At 35.9% G+C, this 25,296-nt stretch overlaps 1 protein-coding gene, 1 long non-coding RNA gene and 1 pseudogene across 5 annotated transcripts; all 3 read right to left on the bottom strand.

Moving 5' to 3' along the window:
• Positions 1–12,749: 12,749 nt before the first annotated feature.
• On the bottom strand, positions 12,750–14,412 carry LOC147396022 (auxin transport protein BIG-like). The gene is made up of 2 exons (XM_086451947.1): positions 13,506–14,412; positions 12,750–13,234 (listed from the first exon to the last, which is right to left on the bottom strand). The coding sequence occupies exons 1-2, from the start codon at positions 13,653–13,655 to the stop codon at positions 12,905–12,907; spliced, it is 480 nt and encodes a 159-aa protein (XP_086308073.1). The 5' UTR covers positions 13,656–14,412; the 3' UTR covers positions 12,750–12,904.
• A 5,362-nt stretch (positions 14,413–19,774) lies between these two features.
• On the bottom strand, positions 19,775–21,046 carry LOC147396021 (cytochrome b561 and DOMON domain-containing protein At4g12980-like; annotated as a pseudogene). Its single transcript, XR_015180640.1, has 3 exons — positions 20,797–21,046; positions 20,436–20,690; positions 19,775–20,339 (listed from the first exon to the last, which is right to left on the bottom strand). The product of XR_015180640.1 is annotated as a cytochrome b561 and DOMON domain-containing protein At4g12980-like (transcript).
• Positions 21,047–21,078: 32 nt separating this feature from the next.
• On the bottom strand, positions 21,079–22,635 carry LOC147396020 (uncharacterized). 3 transcript variants are annotated; one of them, XR_015180709.1, is made up of 7 exons: positions 22,596–22,635; positions 22,327–22,403; positions 22,188–22,241; positions 22,014–22,094; positions 21,807–21,918; positions 21,270–21,356; positions 21,079–21,168 (listed from the first exon to the last, which is right to left on the bottom strand). It is a non-coding gene; the product is annotated as an uncharacterized LOC147396020 (long non-coding RNA). The 3 variants fall into 3 exon arrangements; XR_015180708.1 differs by lacking the exon at positions 22,596–22,635 and having other exon boundaries at positions 22,327–22,522; XR_015180710.1 differs by lacking the exon at positions 22,596–22,635 and having other exon boundaries at positions 22,188–22,201; positions 22,327–22,521.
• Positions 22,636–25,296: the final 2,661 nt, after the last annotated feature.

Below are 25,296 nucleotides of genomic sequence, written 5' to 3'. Positions count from 1 at the left end.
TTGCTCAGTTGTCGCCAAGGGTTAACTTGGATTTTGCTCAGTTTCCGCCAAAGGTTATCTTAGATTTTGCTCAGTTGCCGCCAAGGGTTATCTTAGATTTTGGTCAGTCTCCGCCAAGGGTTATCTTGGATTTTGCTCAGTTGCCGCCAAGGGTTATCTTGGATTTTGCTCAGTTGCCGCCAAGGGTTAACTTGGATTTTACTCAGTCAGTCTCTACCAAGGGTTATCTTGGATTTTGCTCAGATGCCGCCAAGGGTTAACTTGGATTTTACTCAGTCAGTCTCTACCAAGGGTTATCTTGGATTTTGCTCAGATGCCGCCAAGGGTTATCTTGGATTTTGCTCAGTTTCCGCCAAGGGTTATCTTGGATTTTACTCAGTTTCCGCCAAGGGTTAACTTGGATTTTGCTCAGTTTCCGCCAAGGGTTATCTTGGATTTTGCTCAGTCTCCGCCAAAGGTTAACTTGGATTTTGCTCAGTCTCCGCCAAGGATTATCTTGAATTTTGCTCAGTTGCCGCCAAGGGTTATCTTGGATTTTGCTCAGTTTCCGCCAAGGGTTAACTTGGATTTTGCTCAGTTTCCGCCAAGGGTTATCTTGGATTTTGCTCAATCTCCGCCAAGAATTATCTTGGATTTTGCTCAGTTGCCGCCAAGGGTTATCTTGGATTTTGCTCAGTTGCCGCTAAGGGTTTACTTGGATTTTGCTCAGTTGCCGCCAAGGGTTATCTTGGATTTTGCTCAGTTTCCGCCAAGGGTTATCTTGGATTTTGCTCAGTCTCCGCCAAGGGTTATCTTTGATTTTGCTCAGATGCCGCCAAGGGTTATCTTGGATTTTGCTCAGTTTCCGCCAAGGGTTATCTTGGATTTTGCTCAGTTTCCGCCAAGGGTTATCTTGGATTTTGCTCAGTTTCCGCTTGAATTTTGCTCAGATGCCGCCAAGGGTTATCTTGGATTTTGCTCAGTTTCCGCCAAGGGTTAACTTGGATTTTGCTCAGTCTCCGCCAAGGGTTATCTTGGATTTTGCTCAGTTTCCGCTAAGGGTTAACTTGGATTTTGCTCAGTTTCCGCCAAGGGTTATCTTGGATTTTGCTCAGTTGCCGCCAAGGATTATCTTGGATTTTGCTCAGTTTCCGCCTAGGGTTAACTTGGATTTTGCTCAGTTTCCGCCTAGGGTTAACTTGGATTTTGCTCAGTTTCCGCCAAGGGTTATCTTGGATTTTGCTCAGTCTCCGCCAAGGGTTATCTTGGATTTTGCTCAGTTGCCGCCAATGGTTATCTTGGATTTTGCTCAGATGCCGCCAAGGGTTATCTTGGATTTTGCTCAGTTTCCGCCAAGGGTTATCTTGGATTTTGCTTAGATGCCGCCAAGGGTTATCTTGGATTTTTCTCAGTCTCCGCCAAGGGTTATCTTGGATTTTGCTCAGATGCCGCCAAAGGTTATCTTGGATTTTGCTCAGATGCCGCCAAGGGTTATCTTGGACTTTGCTCAGTTTCCGCGAAGGGTTATCTTGGATCTTGCTTAGTTGCCGCCAAGGGTTTTCTTGGATTTATGCTCAGTTTACGCTCAGTTTAAATTTACTTCATTTTGACTCATTTCCAACTCAAAATCTTTGAAATCTATCTCAGATTTTGAGCCCACACACTTGCACAGTTGTTATATCAGTTAAGGAGAATTTTTTAAAATTCAAGGATCTGACACTGTCAGTGAGAGCTCGCGCTCAAGGACCTGACATTTTTCTAGTTCGGGGAGAGTTTCATGCTCAATGATCCGAATACCCCGACAAATTGTTAAATCAGGCTGCAAAATGAACTGTCACTAGCTTTGGCATTCGGATATCGCACTAATCTACCAAGATAGATTTGCTATCTAGTTTGCTTCAACCCTCTGTCAAAGAGGGACATCTGTAGACACCCCATTTTTGCATCCGCCTGATTAATCAAGTCGTCGACCCGATCGCAAAGGTTCCCAATGATGGATGTCTATTCCAATGCTTTATTTTGTTACCAGATATGTTTCAGAAATCCGGATGAGGTATCTCGAACTGACAAAACTTAGAAACCACGCTACGCTAGGAAAATACGACCCCAGAAACATAGAAATCATCATCTTGCAAATAAAAAAGAAGCTTCACGATAAAAATCACTAAATTACCAAAATACCCCTAACATCAAAACAACTCTAGAGCCTGCATTACGCTTAGGAAAACCCACTCAAACACATAAAACAATAAATCGAAACCAAGTAAACCACTTCGCCAATTTTCACAAAATTTGACAAAATTACGAAAATACCCCTCATAAAGTTCACGATCATTTCATACAAAAAACTTCATAAATGATAAAAACCAACATTCCCATTGAATTCCTTACGAAAAACTGATTCCAAAACATCTTGGAACATTGAAAAACGACTTAAAAAATCCTCTCCGAGGGCAAAACGGTAATTTCACAATTTTCATAATTAAAAAATTCGAAATTAATAAATAAAACATTAAATAATTAAAGTGAAACATTAATGAAATTAATTTAAAAAGTTGAACCTAAAAAATCGATTAATTGGACTCTCAGGCAAAATTGTTGAGGGTTCGTGGGATATTTCTTTAAGGACCCCTCCATTTGGGGGTCCAAAGAATTAAAGATATAATAGAAAGGGGTTCTCCAAAAATTTAAAATCAATCAAGCAAGACTAAAGTCAAGATATTAAAGTCAATCAAATAAGACCAAAGTCAAAATAAAAGTAAATCAAGCAAGACTGAAGTCAAGGTCAATCAAGTGAGACTGAAGTCAAAATTAAAGTCAATCTCATAAGACTAAAGTCAAAACCCTAAATTAAAACCCTAATCTAAACTAATCAAGTCAATCTCATAAGACTAAGGTCAAAACCCTAATCTAAACTAATCAAGTCAATCTCATAAGACTAAAGTCAAAACCCTAAAACCCTAAAGGCTAAGTCAAAACCCTAATTGAAACCCTAAAAGAAACCCTAATCAAACCCTAAATGCTTCTAAAAACTTTATAAATAGGAGCCTCCACACCCTATTTTCGTATCAAAGAAAAAACCCTAGAAAAAGTAGGTGAAGAAGCCTCCACAACCTCCCCAAAATCCTAATTTTGGAGCCCCAACTCCTTCCCTAACACCCCTACTTCGATTTTAACCTAAAAAACACCCAAAAATCTCTAAAAAACATCCCAAAAATTCATAACAAATTCGAAGCACCCAAATCTAAGAAGGAGATACTTTACCTCGGAGATCATGAATCAGATCCGAAGATAGAACGAAGTAAGGAATACGGTACAAGGAGCCATTCTCACCAGATCTGAGGGAATAACACTTTTACAGATCAAAGGTAAGTTTTTTTATTTTATTTTTTTAATCTAGGTTTGCCATTAGCGATGTAACTTTATTTGGGATAAGTAGAGACCGGCAATGGCCGGGCAGGGTTGGTGCCTAACACCTTCCAACCCCGTAACATGATCCCCGGATTTGGATTTTCTGTAGTAGATTAGTTTTTTATCCATTTTAGAGTCAGTTTGGTTCCTAGACCACAATAACTAGGTGGCGACTACCAAACCTCAAGGGTCAAAAGCGGATCCGCGCACCCCGCGGATAGAAGGGCGCTTTCAGTTATTGGCATAAATTATTTTCTTCCTTACTGGGAAACTATTGTTACTCACCATTTCCTTTTTCATTTTTTTAGTTTCAGATCCGAAGCTTAGCGAGGCAGGTGTAGAACATGAGTAAGAATCATCTGGTGGGTTAGATAGATAGCCAGAATCCATCACTTGGTGAGTATTGGGGTTATACCCCTTAGTGGTATCGATTTGTCCAAAAGTATTATAGATTTTTTTTGAGCGTTAGGACTTTTGTTAAAGTGAATTTTTTTTGTATAATCCCATATATAAATTTCTTCTCTCGCACTCTGATCTATCGTATGTTATTAGATGTATATAGGCTTCCGCTAGTATTATATTTTGTATGTATATAAGTAGGATTGTATGTCGTTTATCAGGTACAAGTCGAACGCCTTGGAATGTTAAAATAAACAGAGAAAACCATGCCAAAATTTCGATGTGCCACCTAGTACCTCGATATCTAATATGGGGATTTGTGTTAGCGTTTGGCGGAGCAACACAGATGGTATCAGAGCATAGCATTAGATCCATATAGGATACAGATCTGTTATGTTTTGAAGAGTTAGTTGATACCACAGATATTAGAGCGATAATCATAGTGTCACTAGGAATTCGATATCTGAGCTCATTAGTAGTTCCGTATTGGAATTACGAGTTCTTCCGTGTCTAGAAGTCTATAGAGCTTAGTAAGCCTAAGATAGGATTCTTGATTTGTTCTGTTAGTAATGGAAATGGAGTCCATTACTAAATTCTAAACTACAGTACTAATTCATAGTTACGTAAGAGTAGTTTCGACCTTATTTTGATAAGTGCCTTGTGATGGATAAACACAAGCAAGAGGAATGGACGAGGCAGAGGTCGAAACGCAATAGAGACAAGACAAGTTTTGATTAGACTATTGACCTAATAGCACAACTAATATCATTCATGAGACAGATGGTTAAGTGTCATATCAAGTTCAGAGAGGAGATATGAATAATACAACCACCATCACCTCGAAGCCAAATGAAAGGAATGCAATTAGTATTCAATAAGAGATAAACAATTACGAAACTAACAAATTCATAGGAAAAAAATAACTATACATGATGAGTGAAATTATAGACATACCAACTCAATGGATGTAAGACTTTTATAAGAAACAACATCATATACTAGTAAATCAGTCAAAACAAAAGTTGTGATATATAACGAATGTGGCAAATTGCGACATAAAAGAAAGTAATATTTGGGTCGACGTCAACCGATTAAGGATGCGTGGCTCAAAAAGATGTCAGACAAACCAATTCAGAGAATAATAAGGCCACTAGATTTTAATAAAATTGATAACGTACTCGTGCCACCCCGAACAGACAAGACTAACGATCAGAAACGAGAAATGGTACAAGAATTACCATGATTGCAAAGTGCACCACTAAATCCAAGAAATGAGGGAGCGATGGACCTCTTCACAAGAGGCAAATATTATTCCACCTCAGGGACCACTACCACAAGTCGTGCCTCTGAAGAATGAGAAAATTCTCCAGCTCAAAGGACAGGTAAATCCAGGGATGTGGGTGTAGAATTTCCAATGATTACGTCCATCGAGATTTGGGAGTTTTTTCGATCCAGTTGAGGTCAATGAGTGGGTTTTGAAGGCCTGAAAGATTTTGAGTGTCATGTAATACCGGAGAGATTAGTTGGTGATGGTGACTACATTACAATTGAACAGGGATGCCAATCTTTAGTAAGATTTTGAGATGAATATATTGGAAGATGGATCGTTTGAGTGGGTAGACTTCGAGAGGATATTTTTCAATAGATTTATATCCGAGATTGCTCAAGAAATCAAGCACTAGGAGTTTTTGAGATTAGTGCAGGGTAATCTATCAATTACGAATACTAAGATATGATGTTCACTAGGTTGTCACGATATGCGCTCGAGCTTATCCCGACAGATCTGTATAAGGCTATAGATTCTTTAAAGGACTATAATCCTACCTAAGGGCTAGGAGGTCAATGATTAAGATTACCAATTATAGATATACGATGTATCAAGCTTTGGGGGTAGAACGATGAGAGATGGAGTTACAGACCTCTAGAGGGCAAATTAGTCGACCTTAGACTTCTTTTCCTCCTAGATCAGATCCGGGCAAGAGGCCGATCTATTCGAAGCCAATCTCCTCTAGATCAATGTATCCATAATATAGAACTCCTCCACTATTGAGTTGTAGAGTTTCTCATTACTGAATTAGAGAGCAGTTAGAGCTCCAATGATGCCAATAGGGCCAAAGAAATCAACAAGGCAGATTCAGAGCCTCTAGACCCCAGTCTACCAACTGCCTACTCCACAGAGATCTACGAAGATAAGATCGTTGACATGTTACGCGTGTGATCAGGTGAGACATATCAAGAGATAATGTTCTCTATCACAGGCACAAGCAAGGGTTATGACCCAGGAGAAAGTACATGTCTCCGACGAAGTTTTGGAAAGTACGATTTCTAATTATAATGTGAGAAATTTGAGTTCTATTCAATACTGATTCTTCCAGATCATATAATTCTGTTGAAATTTTGCATACTTGCTAGAGTTGTTCTTCCCACTATTCATTATTCGAGTATAATCTTAAGAGCAGATTAAACAACCAACCTTTCTCCTACCGCTGCTATCATCCCATCCTCATCTTTAACCTCACCCTTTTTCTAGCGATTTGATATTTATTATAATTTGGAATTGCGAAGCTTCTGAAAGTGGGCGGAGTAGAAACTACTCAACTAATAGTAAGGGGGTGAAGGAATAAAACTAATTCGAAACTATAATGAAAAGGTGAAAGCTTAAAAATAAAATAAAATAAAATAAAATAAAATAAAAACGCTAACCGTGAACGAAGTAGACTACGTTTTGATAATTGATAGGTATGTTTTAGGTGTAAGGATGGCTGTAAAGTGTGAAAAGACGATAAGACTAGTAATGTAACTATATAGAAAGTGAAGGTATGGGTAATAACTAACACTATATATGGTTGAGTTGATGAACTAGTGAAATTTGGAAAAGATATCGTACAATTTTGAAAGCGCATGTGGTATGTAAAAGAAAAGAGATTTAGTAGAGTATAACGTAGGAGGTGGGTCAATGTAAAATGTGAGAAAGAATAATCTTATGATAATGTTGCATTAATGATGACTTAATGGAATTGTGAGAAAATAGATGTAGGATTTATCCCTTCGAGTAAGATTTTAAATTATAAAAGGTTATGACAAAGGTTTTGAGGAAATATCACAATAAGTAGAAAATATAATATTGAATTGAATATAAAGATAGTGGTGTATTTGTAGTAAGACTATGCATTGAGGAGTAATATTCATAGCAAGTATGAGTAAAACATAATAGACGGCATAATTGATGAGAGAAATAAAGATAAAGAATAAAGAAGATATGAGGGGATTATTGTCGATAGACATTGGTGGGGAAGTCATATAATGTGAATTGATTGTTATCTTAGGGTTATACAAATAATGGATTAATTGGAGTATAAGTTTAAATTGGAGTGATCAATTAATGAATGTGTTGGGGTGACGCAATACTAGTGACGTAAGGTTACGAGTTATAAATGAAATTGGCTTGCGATTAAGAATAGAAGATAATTATACATGTCTTGTTAGTGGAATTGCGAAAAAGCTTGATAAGGCATGATTTCAATTTTGAGGACGAAATTTTTATTAAGGGGGGAGAATGTAAAACCCCGAGTTTTCAATTCGTATCTCGAGGAAAAATAAATAATAAAATTTTGAGAAAAAACTTGAAAGTGGGACTTAGGGGTAAAACTTTAAGAGGTTTATGATCTTTTTTAAGAAAATCTGACCTCACCATTGGATTCAAAATGATCGAAAAACATACTTTAGCCTGTAAGCACTCTCAAGTGCGCGTCCAAATAGAAAAATTACAAAATCCTCGATTATCGAGTTGGATCAGGTTAAAATAGTGACTTTTTACTAGAGTAAGAATTATTAAGATTTGATTATACCATTGGGTTTGTAACGAAAAATTATTGGACAGGGACTATTTATTTGTCATTTTTGGAGATTAAGAAGTAGAATTATCATGAATAACGAAAATAACGTCAATTTTAGGGGTCACCTCAGGCCAAAAATTTTTGTTAGAAATAAAATTTGTAGAAATTTACCATACCATTAGATTTAGAAAAAAAATTAGATAAAATAGAATATTCATTTATCAGTTTTGGAGTCCGAATGGTTAAGTTATCATCGATCAAAACAATAGGCAAAATACCGATTTCCTCCCCAATTTTATATAAATAAAATTTTTAATTTTTTTTTTATTATTCGTCTTGTCCAACCCGTCCAAACCAGCTAACCCATTTTTTTTAAAAAAAAATTCATTTTTTTCTTCGATTTTCAACCTTAGATTCGTCGCAAACCGTTCGCTGTTGACTTCTGTCGCAGAAGGGAAAAAGGTCCGCAGCCTTGACATCTACAAAATCAACCCAAGATCCCTTCGTTTCATTTTTTCTTTCACCCTATATCGTCAAAAATCAGCCGTGTATATATATATATATATATATATATATATATATATATATATATATATATATATATGGGGAAATGTTCAGCAACAAACATTTTGGCAAAACATTTTTCAAAACATGGGTTAGAGGTTTTGGAATGGGCTGATTTTTGGTGAGGATGATCTCTACGGTGAGGAGATCATCATCATCAAAAATCAGCCCATTCCGAAACTTCTAACCCCATCAAAAATGGTTTACAAAAAATGGACGGTCCACGATTTTTCAACTTGTAAACTGGGGCTAGAAGTTTCGGAATTGGCTGATTTTTGGTGAGGATGATCTCTACGGTGAGGAGATCATCCTCACCAAAAATCAGCCAATTCCGAAACTTCTAGCCCAAGTTTACAAGTTGAAAAATCGTGGACCGTCCATTTTTTGTAAACCATTTTTGATGGGGTTAGAAGGTTCGAAATGGGCTGATTTTTGGTGATGATGATCTCCTCACCGTAGAGATCATCCTCACCAAAAATCAGCTCATTCCAAAACCTCTAACCTATGTTTTGAAAAATGTTTTGCCAAAATGTTTGTCAAAATGTTTGTTGCTGAACATTTCCCATATATATATGGTCCCGTTCACTGGCTAACGGTTTGGCGAACTGTTTGGCAAACATTTTTGAATCGTTGGATACAACGCGATCTAACGGACGAGATTAAATCTCGGCGTAATTTAATTTAAACTTCGAAACTTATATATATTACAGCGCCATCCTTCTAAATATATATATATTAGTGCTTACTCCCTCTTCTCTTTAAACCCCGTAGAACAGAGTAGAGAGTTCTCTTCGAACTCTCTCTCCCTTTTCTTTGTCGTTATCTTCTCTCGTGAAACCCTCGCCGTCGCTCTCTCTCGTGAACTCTGTCATTCACTCCCGGTCTGGCTCTCGCCTGAAACACTTCCTCTCTTGCTTCGCTGCGATTGAGAGCTCTTCAGCCATGATTCCTCTCTTCTGCAAAACCTCTCCTAAAACCCTAACCCTAAATCTCCATGGATCTCCATCTCTATTGTCTCCATGTTCTTCATCTGGTAGTTGTCTTTCTTCATCTTTGCGGACACGGATTCAAAAATCACCGAGTATGCTACGGAGTTTTAAAAAGGATGATTGATATTCTGGTAACGCCGTTGAGTTTAGAAGCAAGTACGATGACGCTGGTGGTGGCAGAGTTGGAGGTGGAGCAAGAAAACCTTTTTGTTTATTGTAAGAAAGGAAGATAGGAGACGATGGAGGATTGGTATTCGGCGGTCGTGGATCTTCAAGGAGATCCTAAACAGGTTTGTTCAACCTTCAAATTAATTAAGTTGTCTACGTTTTGTTTCCGTTTTTTCTTTATGTTTGGTTGAATGATGGTGAGTTTTCTAAGTAATGGGAATACTTGAGATTGTCTGGAATAGGTCAGAAATTATGAAAATGTTGGGGAATTAATATTGGTTTGGTTGTTTGTTTTATAAAAAAACAGAGAGGGAATATTTTCATGATAAGGAAGTTATATTTTAGGAGAATAGGTATGGTTGTGAGCTTATGATTTTTTTAAAAGGGGGAAATTTGTGATCGCTCAGCCCGTTATTTGTGTTGAAATATTGAAGGTCATCAGAATTTTAAGGAGAAAAATATGAGAAATCATAAACAAATGAGAACAAAAATTGTATTGGGAGAATTAGTCTGTGCTAGATGGTCAGACTTGTAGTGAAAATTCAGAATTATTAGGATTAAGTAGAAAAGTTGAATAATTAAAATATTACAGCATTTTCTTCTTCTTTTTCTTCTTCTTGACTTATAATATTCAATCTCTGGATGCATATTTTTCGGCATTTTTTCTCTTCTTAATACAACATTAGATTCTGATTGATTTCTTTCGTGGGGAATGGCCGGGCCAAGAGTGTATTAGATTTGGCCTTTCACGTAAGTGGGCAGCTTCCTGAATGAGCCTGAAATTTGGGTTAACAAGATGAATCCTATGGTTTAATGATGTTTTTTTTTTCGGTGTGTATGTGGAAAAAGGACACAGTTTTATTTACTATCTAGAAGAAAAATGTTGGTCAAGTGTTTAAGATCACCTAATTGGTTTGTGCTGTCATATGCTATGACTTATCCTATCAATAAATATTTACATGTAGTTTTATAGGGAAAGACAGTGCCCAATTCTTTGGGATAAATGATGATGATGGGTGTATATAGGGAAAATGTGGCCAAAAAGTTTGATAGTTGCCATGTGTGATTGCATATGCTATTTTTGGTTAATACAATCGTGCATGTAAATTTATTACCATTAGGTCATTATGCGATTGCATATGCTTTCTTTCATTTTTTCTTATTCTTCTTTTTAGAATAGATTCTCCTCATATACAACGGTGTATGCTATTGCTTGATTACACATGCATAATCGGCATTGCATGTGCAATTCAATAACATTGGTCCAAAAGGAGGCTCTTGGTTGAGTATTTAGGAAAATTTCCTGTGTTGTAAATTTTGGGCTTTGCCTTGTTGAAGGGTTGACCTAGTATTTGGATAGATTGAATTGACAATTATTATACTTATATGGTTTACTGAATTCAACATTATGATTCTCATATTGCTGCTTTTGTTATTCTTTTTGAAGTTATACCCTTATAAAGGAGTTATCAATGACGACTACAACATAGTAAACACTTTAGCTGGCCATGGTAAGTGTGGATAGATCCTCTGATCAAGTATATGGACCCTTTTGGTAAATATAATCAATGTGCAGTTTAACAATTCTCACATTGACAGTTTGTTTCTCCGATAAACATTGACACTGGTGCATCTTTCCTTATCAATTTCTTATATCTACAAGCAGGCACTTCTACTGGCCCACAAATTGAAGTTGGAGATGATGATGATGAGCCACCTTTGAGTGAAAATGATGATGATGATTTAGATGATGTTGATGAAGGAGAGGAGCGGAACGCACGTCATTTAGTTCTAGCTCAATTTGAGAAGGTAAACTGTTCTTATGCAGACAAAGGGTAAGATTTAATTAGGGTTATTCTTGTTAATAACCTCCTTGTTATATTACAAATTTGGTCAAATAGGTTACACGGACCAAAAACAGATGGAAATGCACACTCAAGAATGGCTTTATATGCATTGACAATAAGGATGTTCTTTTCTCCAAGGTTTGTTTCAAGGGATAGATCTTTCAATATGATTCATGTCTCTGCTTATTATATTATTAATTAGAGATCTTTGGCTGAATTTTTGTGGATTTCAATGTTTTGAGAGCTCTTCTCTTAATGCCCACTTTTTGTAGGTCAATGGAGAATTTTAATTCCGATTTTATTAGCAAGAGGACAACTCACTTTCAACCCACAAATCTTGGATAACTATGGGAAGAGTGAATTCATAAAGGGGCCTCCTTAGTGCTCTTGATACTTTCTATAGAATGGTGAAAGGCACAAAGGCAGATAATATGATGATTGGTTCCTTAATAGATGGACAGTGTACATGAGAAAAGAAAGAACAATGACCCTGAGTTATTTACTTGGTGAAATATGTAATTCTATTCACTGTGTATCTTTCTTATTCGTCAAATTACAAATGACACTTGTTTTTGGATTTCTTTTGGAATCTATTACATTCTTTGCATGTATTTTTGGGGATTACTAGAAAGGCATTGCAGTATATATTACAAGAGTTTTCCATTGGGACATCATAAGAAATGATCTTATGTCGGTGACTTTGAGGAAGTGGCCTTCTTTAATTAATGTTCAAATAATGCTTTTGTGTCTTTGATTTCAAAGAAAAGGGGGTAGAAGACATATGGTACCTTTGATTGATTATTCTAGTAGGCTACATATAGAATCATGGCAAAATGCTGCCATTGAGACTGAAATTAGTTCTCTCATCAATGATTGGCCCTTAAGAGGGAGCATCATTAGGGAAAATATGGTGTTATGATCTTTACTAGTGCATTGATTATAGGATCGACTAAGGTGCTTTAAAGTTATTTGCTAGGTCAATTTGGAGAAGCTAAATTTTAGTTCAAATAGAAGTTGGGACATGTGGATTTTGGCTGTGTGGAACAAATGGATCTTAAAATGTGTTCTTTCATCATATTTTTCAATTAGGGTGAATGAAAGTTCGACTTGTTTTTTCCAGAGCTCTTGAAGATTAATGCTGACCCGTTATCTCCTTCCTTTTCAACATTGTGGTTGAAGCCCTTTATTGCCTTGTAGCTAAGGCAATGAGTAATGCAAGGTTTTATGGTCAAGGAAAGTCCCACATTCAATTTTCCAATGACACCCATATGTTTGTTGATGTATCTTCCTATTAATTGAAATTCATAAGAGGTTTATTGCGTTATTTTGTGGTTGGTGTGTTTAGCTGTCGACTTCTCAAAAAGCAAAGCAAAGTATTCAGTGTTGGGAATCTGTCACCAAACTAGAAAGAAATTGATGTTCTTGTATGGAAGGAAATCAATTCAGGTCAAGTGCATGCTCTCTAGCATCATTGTTTATTTTCTTTCCCTATTCTTCATCTCTAGACATGTTAAAAAGCAAATTAACAAATTCATTTGCAATTCCTTATGGGATGAAAAATATAGATCATACACGATACAAGAATGAGTCCATTCAGGATCTAGTCTTGGAAAGAGTTGGTAGACATTTAAGATTACAAAAATATGCTATCGGTTTCCTTCAAAGAGACCAAACTTCGGGATATGTATTATGTGAGTCTTTAGATGAAATATCACCAATAGAAAATTTTCAACATTTCAGTGTTTCTCTGTTGCTTGTTGAACTTCTTCAGGCCTGATGGATGGCACAATCTTTCCAAGAACATGAGGACTATTTTCTTGGCCTGTTCCCTAGTAATATTTTCTTCATTAGTGACTCTGAGCACGCTCTCAATGATGCTAATGTCACTCTCGTTTGCCTCCATTGTTAGACTCTCAACAATCAAAAGAATGCCTTCAACTGGCTCCATGGCGTCCATTGAGAAAGCACATCTTGCAGTCTCAAGAAGCAGGCCAAGGGCACCGTCTTCCTCTGTCCACCTCATCCCGCCCCTCCACATAAGCTACAATATTCAAACCCAATTATTACAAAAACTTTGGTTGTCTCCAACTATATTTTAAAAAAATTAAACCATTGTAATTTCTTTATTCAAGTCTATTATACTCAAGGACATTAACATCAACACCAAGACATCTTTGGTCTATCCAAGGAGAAGATGGTTGCTGTGAAATCAAGGTACAGATATCAACATTTACTTCATCATTAATTCCACAACTAAACATATATTTTGCTTCATATAAGAGAGCAAATATTCATTAAAGATAGAAAATTACCATATATGAAGTAGGCCTTCCAGGTTTCACTTCAGTTACACCGTCATTATCATTTACAGTAGAATATTCACTAGGTGTGGGAATGTAATATGAGTGGTCTGCAGTGCCCGGCAAGGTTGATTGAATGGGAGTCTGTAAAGGTGTCTGCATTGAAAAATTACAAAAAATAAATATAAGAAAATTTTACAATAGATAATGTTTTCTTTCATCATCATTTGTGTTTAGAGAATGTTTTTTGCACATCTTCTCTTATTGTTATGTCATAGTGGGCGAGGTTGTGTGTATGCATGTGTGACACTGTGGAATCATGGTGAGAAGAATGAGAAGATCAACATCTTCCTCCTTGGATAGAGTAACCTTGAATCCATAGGGCAAAACAAGAGAAATAACCCTGAACTGAATAATAAAATCTAAAAAACATAATGAAAATTGACCCTTACATAGGTTCAAATAGACTCTAGACTTCTAATTTGATTCTACATTTTATTTCAAGTAACTAATTTTCTCGAAATAAAAACTTTTCAAGAATAATAAATTTCTAATTCAACTAAAACTCTTCTACTAACCTTAGAATAATTGCTAAAAAACTTCTACAACAATTAGGACTCAAAAAGACAAAATTAACAAATTTCTAACTCAAATTTAAAATGCTCATTTAACCCTTCAGTCCTACCCATCTTCTTTTGGTCTTCTTTGTTGATATCTTGTCCTACATTTCTATATATGCTAAACCAAGTACCTATTGAATTCTCATGAAGTAACAGAAAAATGTGACTTCAAAAAAACTTTAGAGGAACAATAGTTGTTACACAAACCCCAAATTTTTGGAAACAAGTTTTTGGGGTGACGATGATGATGTACATATCTATACATAATAAAGCAAGCCAAGTTTGAATCAATTCTAACTACCAATAATCTCCGCAAGAGTACTTACCATTCTTGAAATGATGAAACATTTTATTGTCTCTCTCTCTCTCTCTACAATCTTCCATATAATCTTGACTGCATACAATCTCTGCAAATCCATAGATTATAGATGATTCTCAAGGTGGTCCCTAGTGGTGCACTAATAAGCCCGTAACCAATGGCGAGCCTCTCACTGTGATACATCAAGGCATTCTCTATGTTCCAACACAAAAAAAGGCTTTCGGATCACAATTCCTTACAATTTTTATTTTAAAAAAAATTATGAAAATATTTCATCTCTATTTTTTTATAAAACAAACAACCAAACCAATAATAATTCCCCAACATTTTCATAATTTCTGACCTGTTCCAGACAATCTCAAGTATTCCCATTACTTAGAAAACTCACCATCATTCAACCAAACATAAAGAAAAAATGGAAACAAAACGTAGACAACTTAATTAATTTGAAGGTTGAACAAACCTGTTTAGGACCTCCTTGAAGATCCACGACCGCCGAATACCAATCCTCCATCGTCTCCTATCTTCCTTTCTTACAATAAACAAAAAAGTTTTCTCGCTCCACCTCCAACTCCGCCACCACTGGTGTCATCGCAGTTGCTTCGAAACTCAACGGAGTTACCGGAATATCAATCATCCTTTTTAAAACTCCGTAGCATACTCAGTGATTTTTGAATCCGTGTTCGCAAAGATGAAGAAAGACAACTACCAGATGAAGAACATGGAGACAATAGAGATTGATATCCATGGAGATTTAGGGTTAGGGTTTTAGGAGATGAGATAGAGGTTTTGCAGAAGAGAGGAATCATGGCTGAAGAGCTCTCAATCGCAGTGAAGCAAGAGAGGGAGTGTTTCAGGCGAGAGCGAGACCGGGAGTGAATGAAAGAGTTCACGAGAGAGAGCGACAGCGAGGGTTTCAACGAGAGAAGAAAACGACAGAGAAAAGGGAGAGAGAGTTCGAAGAGAACTCTCAGCTCTGTTCTACGAGGTTTAAAGAGAAGAGGGAGTAAGCACTAATATATATATATTTAGAGGGATGGCGCTGTAATATATATAAGTTTTGAAGTTTAAATTAAATTACGCCGAGATTTAATCTCGTCCGTTAGATCGCGTTGTATCCAACGATTCAAAAATGTTTGCCAAAAAATTCGCCAAACCATTAGCCAGCGAACGGGACCCATATATATATATATATATATATATATATATATATATATATGGGAAATGTTCAGCAACAAACATTTTGGCAAAACATTTTTCAAAACATGGGTTAGAAGTTTTGGAATGGGCTGATTTTTGGTGATGATGATCTCTACGGTGAGGAGATCATCCTCACCAAAAATCAGCCCATTCCAAAACCTCTAACCCCATCAAAAATGGTTTACAAAAAATGGACGGTCCATGATTTTTCAACTTGTAAATTGGGGCTAGAATTTTTGGAATGGACTGATTTTTGGTGAGGATGATCTCCTCACCGTAGAGATCATCCTCACCAAAAATCAGCCCATTCCAAAACTTCTAACCCATGTTTTGAAAAATGTTTTGCCAAAATGTTTGTCAAAATGTTTGTTGCTGAACGGGACCCTATATATATATGGGGATTTCGAAACTTCGACCTTGGATTTTGCCTATTTCGGGGTCAAACCGTCTTCCGCCACAGAAGGGAGAAAGGACAACGGCATCGAAATCTTCAAAATCACCAGGTCAGATTCAAAAATCAATTAATTCAAAATTCGATCAGTCTTGATTTCCGCACACGGACTTTGATCATTTCGAACAGAGCTTGTAAAGAACTCTCAATTTCTATTAGTAATCGTAGATTGTGAAAATTGCATTTAAGATTTTATTAAAAATAATGGGTGAATGAACCTCTCCTATCATCAATTGGTCCAAACATAATGATCATGGGGTTATTGCAAAAAAGTGACATGATAGGTAACCCAGATAGCTAGAAAAGTATAAAAAATACTGTGAAATATCGATGAGGGCCGAAGATGACGTGAAAAGAAAAGAAAAATAGAGATGTGATGCTATAGACAAGAAGAACCTGTAGAATGAAGTAGCGGCTGTTTTGTTCCTTCAGAGATGAATCGAGAACTCGTGAGTGCTGTAATAGTTGAAGGAAAATTGCGATTGCTGCAAATGTATGGCCACTACTGCGGCTACGACTGAGAGGGGCAAACTGCTGCTGTGCGTTGATCCAAATAAAAGAAATAAAATAAAATGGCTGGCTGGGGGCTGTTGGTTTGAAAGTTGAAAAAAAGGAATAAGGCAGAGGGGGCTGTTGGTTTGGGAGTTAGGAAAGAAGGAATAAGACAGAGAGGGAGGCTATTGGTTGGGCTGAAAAAAAACGTGGCTTCTACTAGTAGTTGCTACTGCTGTGGCTGCTGGTTCAAGAAGGAAGAAACGTGAGAAGAGTAGATTCTGAGAGAGAAGGCAGAGAAGGGCTGAAAGGGAGAGAACAGTCTATTCTTTTGCTCCAAAACGTGGGAGAAAAGAAGAGCTAAAGATGGAGGGAGGGGGAGAAGATGCAAGTTTGAGAATTGGAAAAGAAGGACGTGGGAGAGAGGGAGAGCTGTTGGTCTGAGAGTTGGAAGAGAAGGACGTGGGAGAGAGGGAGGGCTGCTGGTTTGAGAGTTGGAAAAGAAGAAAGTGGGAAAGAGGGAGAGCTGTTCTCTTGCTCCAAAACGTGGGGAAAAGAAAAGCTAGAGATGCGAGAATCTGAGAGAGAAGAAGTTGATCTTTGAAGGGCTGATCTTTTATTGAGCTTTCTTTCTATTTTCCTTTTTTCTAATTTTCAATTTATTTTAACAAGAGGACGTCCTCTTTAAGATGTTTTTTATTTATTTTTTTTTTCTTATTCTTTTGTTTCTAAAAATCATGGGGCGTTGGATATTTGAGAAATTTCTTGGATTTTTTAGATCTCTTAGATTTTAATCCTTCTCAAAGAATGGGACGTTGGATATTGAGATATTTCCTCGATTTTTTCCAAGTTTTTCTCTCTTTGATTTTAAGTGAGAACTTCCCACATTTATTTCCTTTCTTTTTGCTTTTGTTTCGTTTTTTTTAGAATGTAAGTGATGATCCTACACTATTCACCTCTTGGTAGTCCTCCTGCGATTAATTGGATTTTCAGTTTTTAATTTGATAAGTTAGCTTTAATTTTTATTTTTATTTGATTGATCAATTTTGATTTTGTCAATTGGATTTTAATTCAATTAATTGATTGAATTTTAATTCAATTGGTCGGTTGGAATTTGATTTTTATTCGATTGGATTTGGATTTCAATTTGATTGGATGATTGGATTTTAATTGATATTGATTTGTTGTTTGATTGGATTTTAATTTTAATTTGATTTTTAATTGGTTGATTAAATTTTGATTTGAAATTTGATTGGTCGGTTAAATTTTAATTTGGACCTTATTGATCGATCGATTTTTAATTTGAATTTTGTTGTTTTGATTAAATTTTGGTTTGACTTTAAATTTATTTTTTATTTGATTTTGAATTTTAGATTGAAATTTCTTTGATTGATCTTGATTAAATTTAAAATTTTAATTTGATTTTGATTTGAATTTAAATTGTTTGATTAATTTTTAATTTGAGTTTTAATTTGTTTTTTATTTTAGTTTAAATTGTTTGATTAATTTTTAATTTGATTTTGATTAAATTTTCATTTTGGTCGAGGATTTTTCAAAATTTTATCATGTTTTTCTAAGAATCAGGGTCTCTAGGTCAAAGTCGGACATTGAGGGGTATTTCAGTTATTTTTGTGATTTTTCATAAATTTCTTTGTTTTCGTCAATTTGGGTTTCATTAGACTCAAAATCATATTCTAAGTGCAATGGCGGTACTTTAGAGATTTTTTGAAAATCCAAAATTCATGAAAGGTTATTTCATCGTTTTGTTATTTTTTGCAGATTTTTATGAATTTTACTATGAGGTTTCTTTTAGTCCTAACATGATTATTTCTAAGTTTTGAGATCATATTTTCTTAACGTAGCGAGATCTCTAAGTTATCGAACTGTATAGCAAACCTAAGCGTACGTACTAGCTAAATTAGATGTGAAGTATAGCGATCCTAAGCGTGCGTTATTTTCTATGTCGAGTTGTAATGAGTAAGGGAGATGGAGGAATCAAAAATTAGAATTAGTACTCACAAACCTTCTAGACATTTCCGCTCATCATTAGAAATCCACAACAACGGGATGACGAATTGTTGAATTAGGCATATGTAAAAATATGGTGTCTATACTATGACATCATGTTTAACAGACAACAGGGTGATCCTTCAATTGTGGGATATGTGGATGCAGACTTTGCAAGGGATTTGAATGACAGGAAGTCTACCATAGGTTATGTATTCATTCTTTTGTGGGGAGGGGGGCCTATTTGTTAGAGATCCATGATTTAGTCTCTAGTTGCACTATCTACTACTAAGTCAGAATATAGAGTAGTGGCTAAGGTTGCCAAGGAAGTCTTGTGACTTATAAGGTTGTTCAAGGAGTTGGATTTTTAGAAAAGTGGAGTTTAGTTGCATTTTGATAATCTGAGTGTCATTTATTTGGTAAAGAACCAAGTGTATCAAGCAAGGACCAAGCACATAGATGTGAGGTTTCACAAAATCAAGGAATTGGTTTCTTCTGGTGAACTATTGCTTGAGAAAGTTCACACTTTTAAGAATGTAGCAGACATGTCGACAAAGTCTGTTACCACAGATAAGTTCAAGCATTGCTTGGACTTGATTAATGTTTCCAGGTGGTAGATGGGAGATGTCCCAACATATTGTCCTATGTGGAATTCCAAGTTATGTTTTTTTTTTTCCCTCTGAAGGGGTGGATAATTGGCAAGGTGGAGATTGTTGTAGTATGTAGCTCATATTGAATGAAATATGTATATAGAAAAAGCAAGCTGATGTTGAGAATGAAGTGGAATGATGGCATCTACTTTTTTGGAATGTAATTTATTGTTTTATTGTTAGGGATGATTAATAGGTTGGGGGCACTATGTGAAAAAAGCTCATATTTGACGGTCTTAGCCCGTCAAATTTTGAGAAATTTGACGGACCCTCCTGTCAAATATGCCCGTCAAATATTCTCTTGTAGAAATTTTTTTTTTGATGGCCCTGGACTATCAAATTATTGGAGAATGGAATTAAAAAAAACAAAAAAAAATCTATAGAGTATAACCGTCAAATTTAGAGGTTTAACAAACAAGAACACGGTCCTCTAATTCACCAATCACAATGAACGAAATAATATATTTAAAAAAAAATCAGAAAAAGAAAAAACAAAAGAAAAATCATAAAACAAGCTCCAAACTAAACTAAATAACCCAAAATTAATATACATGTAAACCTCTTTATTAAGATCGAAAATTCTGTCGAAGCTACAAATAACTGACAATAAAGCAGTATATGATATATATACAACTATTTATGTCACACTCCTGATTTAATTTAGAACACAAAACACAAACAATTGAAGAAGCAATAATAGATTCTAAGAGATACCTAAGAGAAAGCCTAAGAAGTAACTTTATAGACAAACTGTAAGAGAACCAACTCTCCTCAATACTATATGTGGCCCTGCAATCTTGTTGTTGATCAAACTGTGAGTGGTTGTTGCTTGCCATTCCCATCATAAGGTTCGGTGGATGCATCGGATTTCCTCTTCGAAACAACGATCCATGTCGTAACTTCCAACACTAATGCAATCCCACCCAATACACACAATACCACAATATAAGCTGTTTTCTACATTTTAGTTGGATCCAACATGTCTAGACCTTTAAACACGTTGACGATACCAAGAACAAGGATGGAGTATCCAACAATATGGTGATAAAAATTCCAGTAAATCCTGTACTTGTGCTCCTTCTTTGACCTTAGGAACAATGCGAAAATCTGCACAACACAAAGAATGATAAACTCGTTATGATTGATTAAGAAAATGTGCTTAAAATAAGAAACAATGAACAAATTAGGAACAATTATAATTACCTGCAATGTTGCGAAACAAAAGAGAGTGATCCCAATATTCCGATGAGATTTGTATACCAAACCCTTCGAATTGGCCCCGAGCTGAAGACCAGTAGCCCATCCGGCAACTCCAATAACATAGGAAGAACTCTGACAAAAGATATGAAGATAAAACCAAGCTGGATCTGCTGACTTGAATGTCCAGAGATACCTAGCAAATATGGCTCCAATTGGAAACAAAATTCCCCTACTCACTGCATTCAGAATTCCATGAATCTGCCACAAATTAGTTTTTTTTTTTTTTTAAGATCATATAACAAGGGAACCAATAAGTAACAAAAACCACAAATAAACAAAATTAAGCATAAAAAAAACAACTTACATTCCTCTTTTTGAGATTTGAATTTCCTCCTCTACTTTGGGTACTATTGCTTTGCCCACTCATTAAATCAAGTGTTCCTTTCGAACACCTGCCACACTTGATTCACCGTTGCCCCCGCCATGTTCTTCGACAACACCACCGTAGCATACAGCCTCATCACACCATCTACATACTCCGCTTCATAATTTACATCTTACATCTGCTTTTGTGGAAACGAACGACTGCATATCTTCTTCCATTTCTTTTAATTGGTGTTCATGCGGCATTATGGAGCTACAACAATCTTATGCAAGACCTCAAGTTGTTGAGTCAATTGAGACTGGAATTTCTGAACAAGAGTTCTGTTTCCATCTTCTATTTTATCCTTGCGTTCTACACACCAATCACATTGCAAAAGTTTATAGGCAATCTTCATGCCTTATCTTTTAGTAAGATATACCCAAAATTGTGTACTTCAAAACATGGACACAAACCAATTTTGGCAAACAATCCAGACACATCAGATGTTGCATTCTCTAGCTCTGATCGAAGCTCAAATGCCCGCTCCATGAGTGCTTTCTCTGAAAAATAAACAATAAATGTCACTGAGGGAGGAAAGACAGAGTGAGGACCAATGCAAGATGGCAACTGTCCAACACCCCTAGCAAGATGGCAACTGTCCAACACCCCTAGCAAGATGGAAGCTATTTGAATTAAGGGTACTGGTTCAAACTATGTAAAGTAGATACAGATGTGATGAGTGTGAAAAACCAATGGAATGGTCAACATGTACTTAAAGCTAAACTAAGTTGTTAACTAAATGTTCCAATCGATTACAACCTTTTCACGCACCCTTCATCCAATCCAAATAATGAGTGACAGATAAAAATATCAATGCCAAAACATCTCAAAATATTTTTTTCCAAAATTCAAGCCTAACATGGAAGTTCTCGAAGGAAACAAAAAAGAAACACCATTTCATAAAACAATTAGGAAAGGGTGCTGAAGGAAAGTGATGGAACTTTACTCACCTGATCTGAGGAGATTAAAGATTAAGAATTCCTTTTCTTTAATCGTTGAGTTGGCCTGTCTATATCTATCCTCTAGATCGAACAATGCATGTTCAGTGTTCTCGAGTTTTTTCTATGGACACATACAGGCAACAGCAAAGACTTTAATTTCTTGCATTGAGGCAAAGCTTAAAAGAAGGTCAAGAGAATGACTATACAACAAGTCACCTGAGTCTTTTGAAGTTTTTCACTTAATTCTGCGGTCAACAGTTGCTAAGAGTTGTAAAGTTCTTGAAGTCCCATTACTTGCTGCTCACGATATACAATTAGCTGGTTAAATCTATACATATAGTAACCAAAAAGACAAATAAAAAAACCAAATACAGAGATTGTGGATTGTACCTTGTCCTTGGACTCTGAATCAAGTTCCATGCATTCTATTTTCTCAGACATAGCCTGGAGAACAAAGTTGAAATGTCCCTCTCATTAGGAACTTCGAGAGAGAATACATTAAAGATGAATTACATGGTAAGAATCAAACCTTCTTTTCAGCTTCTTCTTGTAGATAACGATCTCGTGGTATATAGATGCCATTCTTCTCTCTTGCAGCATACACCTCTGATTAGAAAACGTAAAGCATAATTGTATAAATGAGATCCTAGTTTTGATAAAACCTTACCTAAGCATTCAATTGCTTAAGAATAATTGTTAATTAAAGCACTTACATAATACTCTTTATAATTTGAGAGATAAACAAGAGAAAAGATCAAATGAAACTATAATCAATCACCCGAACAAGGAAGCACTCACCTTGCTTAAGGCGATCAATCTCAGTGCACAAATCCTTGATCATCGTAGATTTCATCATCTTCTGATTAACTTGGAAATAGTGCGAATAGGTCAGAACAGTAGAGGTGGATCCAAGGAAAGACAGTTCAAGAGCAAAAAAGAAAGAATGGTACCACTACCAACCAATGCCAATCAAATAAACTGACCTCAGGCTTGTTCTTGATATTTTTAGCGTGGTATGCATAATCTAAGGTGCTGAGTGTCTCTTCCAAACAGTAAATAGAAGGGGATATAGTGGCAATTATGCACGTCTTTGTTTACCCTCCCAAAGAATCCCTCAATAATCTTGTTAATTTGCTATCCCTGATGTCCAAGCAAAGTTCTTCTGTAACATCAAGAAACAGGATTTTATATGCCCAGATAATCCACTGCTTTTCTTTCTGCTTATGCAGCCATGTAGGCCACTTGTAGGTGATGAGCTCATATTCAAATCGATCTTCTCATGCCATATACGGTATGACATTCTGAATGAAACCAGAGAATGACTACTCATTAGACAACTTAGCCATTTTTTTAGTATGAATATCATAAATAAGACAATACTCTGATTGCATGCCTTAATGAAAATTTTAACAAAACCAAAGATCGACTAAAGAAGAACAAAACCTTAAACTGAGGAGAAAGATAGTTCTTTATGAACCAAAACTTTACTGGCTGATGTGTGTTTTTAAGAACGCTTAGAATCATGATTTTAAGAAAGCGTTCATACCTACAAAAAGAATATCCAAGAAAAGATATTACTCAACCTAAGGGAATATTATCTGTTCACAAAAGATAGATATTGGATGCAAGTGAATTAACATTTAGATAGAATAAGATTTTTTTTTTTTTTTTAATATAGTTGTGTAAAGTTAGAGGTTAGCAAATGAAGTTGGGTTCAAGAGGGTTTGAACCTAGTACGTGGGAACAACACTCTACACATCTTACCCTTTAGCCAAGTTGGTACTTCAAAATAGAATAAAATATAACTATACAGTTGCATCATTAACATTGTAATAATAAAATTACAGTTGCATCATTAACATTAAACCATGCCACCTCTCCCCAAAACATCCTCTTAATTTATACTTCAAGTAAGACTTTATCTTACCCTCTTTAGCTATGAGAGAAGAACCCGTACGTTACAAAGAATTAAATAATAAATAAAATTAAAGGCAGGCAAAAGGTTTTTACTCTCTTGCTTGTGAGTATTACTTCTTAACCCAAATTGAGTTTGAAAGCTAATCAACAACGATCTCTTGAAACCATGCCCACTATAGAAATGGAAAGATGCTACTAAAGGAAAGGGTGGAAACATTCCAACACCACTCCCCGGCTTATAGGCCTCAAAAGTAAGCTCAAACTACTTTTATACATTGTTTCTTGGTTTGCTTATTCATGATTTTTTAGAGTGATGTTTGACCCAAGCAAGGTGCGTGGGATTGGGACAATTGAACTTAGTCTCAGGTCATTTTTATGCATTTACGAGGATCGTGAATCACTGAAATAATTAATGTATCATAAACTAAAAAGATAATAGTGACGAATGTGTACAATCACAGATTTCTGATTCAAAGGCGCACTAGGAGGGCCAAGCACAATATTTTTATTAACCTTCACCATAGGGCTACTTTCATTGGGCTGTTATTATATTTGGGGCTATTCATGAATTCCTTCAAATATACTAACTTTATTTAGTTTTTTTTTTTTTTTTTTTAATTTAGTCTTTTCCTATACTTACCACTCACCAATCTAAAATTCTTTATCCTCATCTATTCTATGAACACATTTCTTAACTTCCCAATACTCAACTCCATGCTGCACAGCTAGTCATACAGGTGTCTCGTATTATTATTCCTGTAGTTTGGTCAGTACACTGAGATCACATAAGACTCTAGAAGTGCTTCTCACCTTGATTTACGTAGCACTAATTCTCATCAGTATCTCTATTTCCAAGTACAATAACCGAAATAGAAAAGTGGTCCCTTTAGGGTATTTTTTGTCATCAATTTTAACTAATGCCTAATCCCCAAGAGAGTTCTTACCAAAGTTGTGTTGCGTATATATTGTCTTAGACCTTGTTATCTTAGAACCGTTAGTTTATATGCTATCCCTCCACGATTCTTGTTTTAAATTTAACCCCCTCCAGTTTCATTAACCAACAATGCATCATCTACAAAGAAAACATAAGGGACCTCCCCATAAATATAAGTAGTTAATTGACTCATAACTAGTGCAAAATGGTATGAAATTGGGACTGAACTCTAATGCAAACCTACTGTAACCAAAAAGACCCCTGTCTTGTCACCAACTATTCCAACATCACTTACAAATTATATCATATATGTCCTTAATAACGCTATATACTCATCACCAACTATTTCAACATTAGTTACTATGTCATGAATATAAAATGAGACTGCATTCTGATGGACTGAGACTTGATAATTATGTTGCCTATGTATGGCAAATATATGCAGGTACATCGTGGGTGTAGAACACAACTTTGAAGTGTTAGGAAAACTATCTTGGCCATAACTGAAGGCTAAATAGCAATCTAGGAACCAACATATTTGATTAGAGAGTTTTTGCAGCTTGAGATGGATAGTGTACAAGTGCTGGGTACTAACAGCAAATAGCTTAGGACTGACATGATCTGACTTTGTTTAGAAGAACAGATAAG

The sequence above is a fragment of the Akebia trifoliata genome, chromosome 8, assembly GCF_017979445.1.
Source record: "Akebia trifoliata isolate Shusen 1 chromosome 8, ASM1797944v1, whole genome shotgun sequence".
Taxonomy (NCBI): domain Eukaryota; kingdom Viridiplantae; phylum Streptophyta; class Magnoliopsida; order Ranunculales; family Lardizabalaceae; genus Akebia; species Akebia trifoliata.
This window is presented reverse-complemented; position numbering and strand designations above follow the sequence as displayed.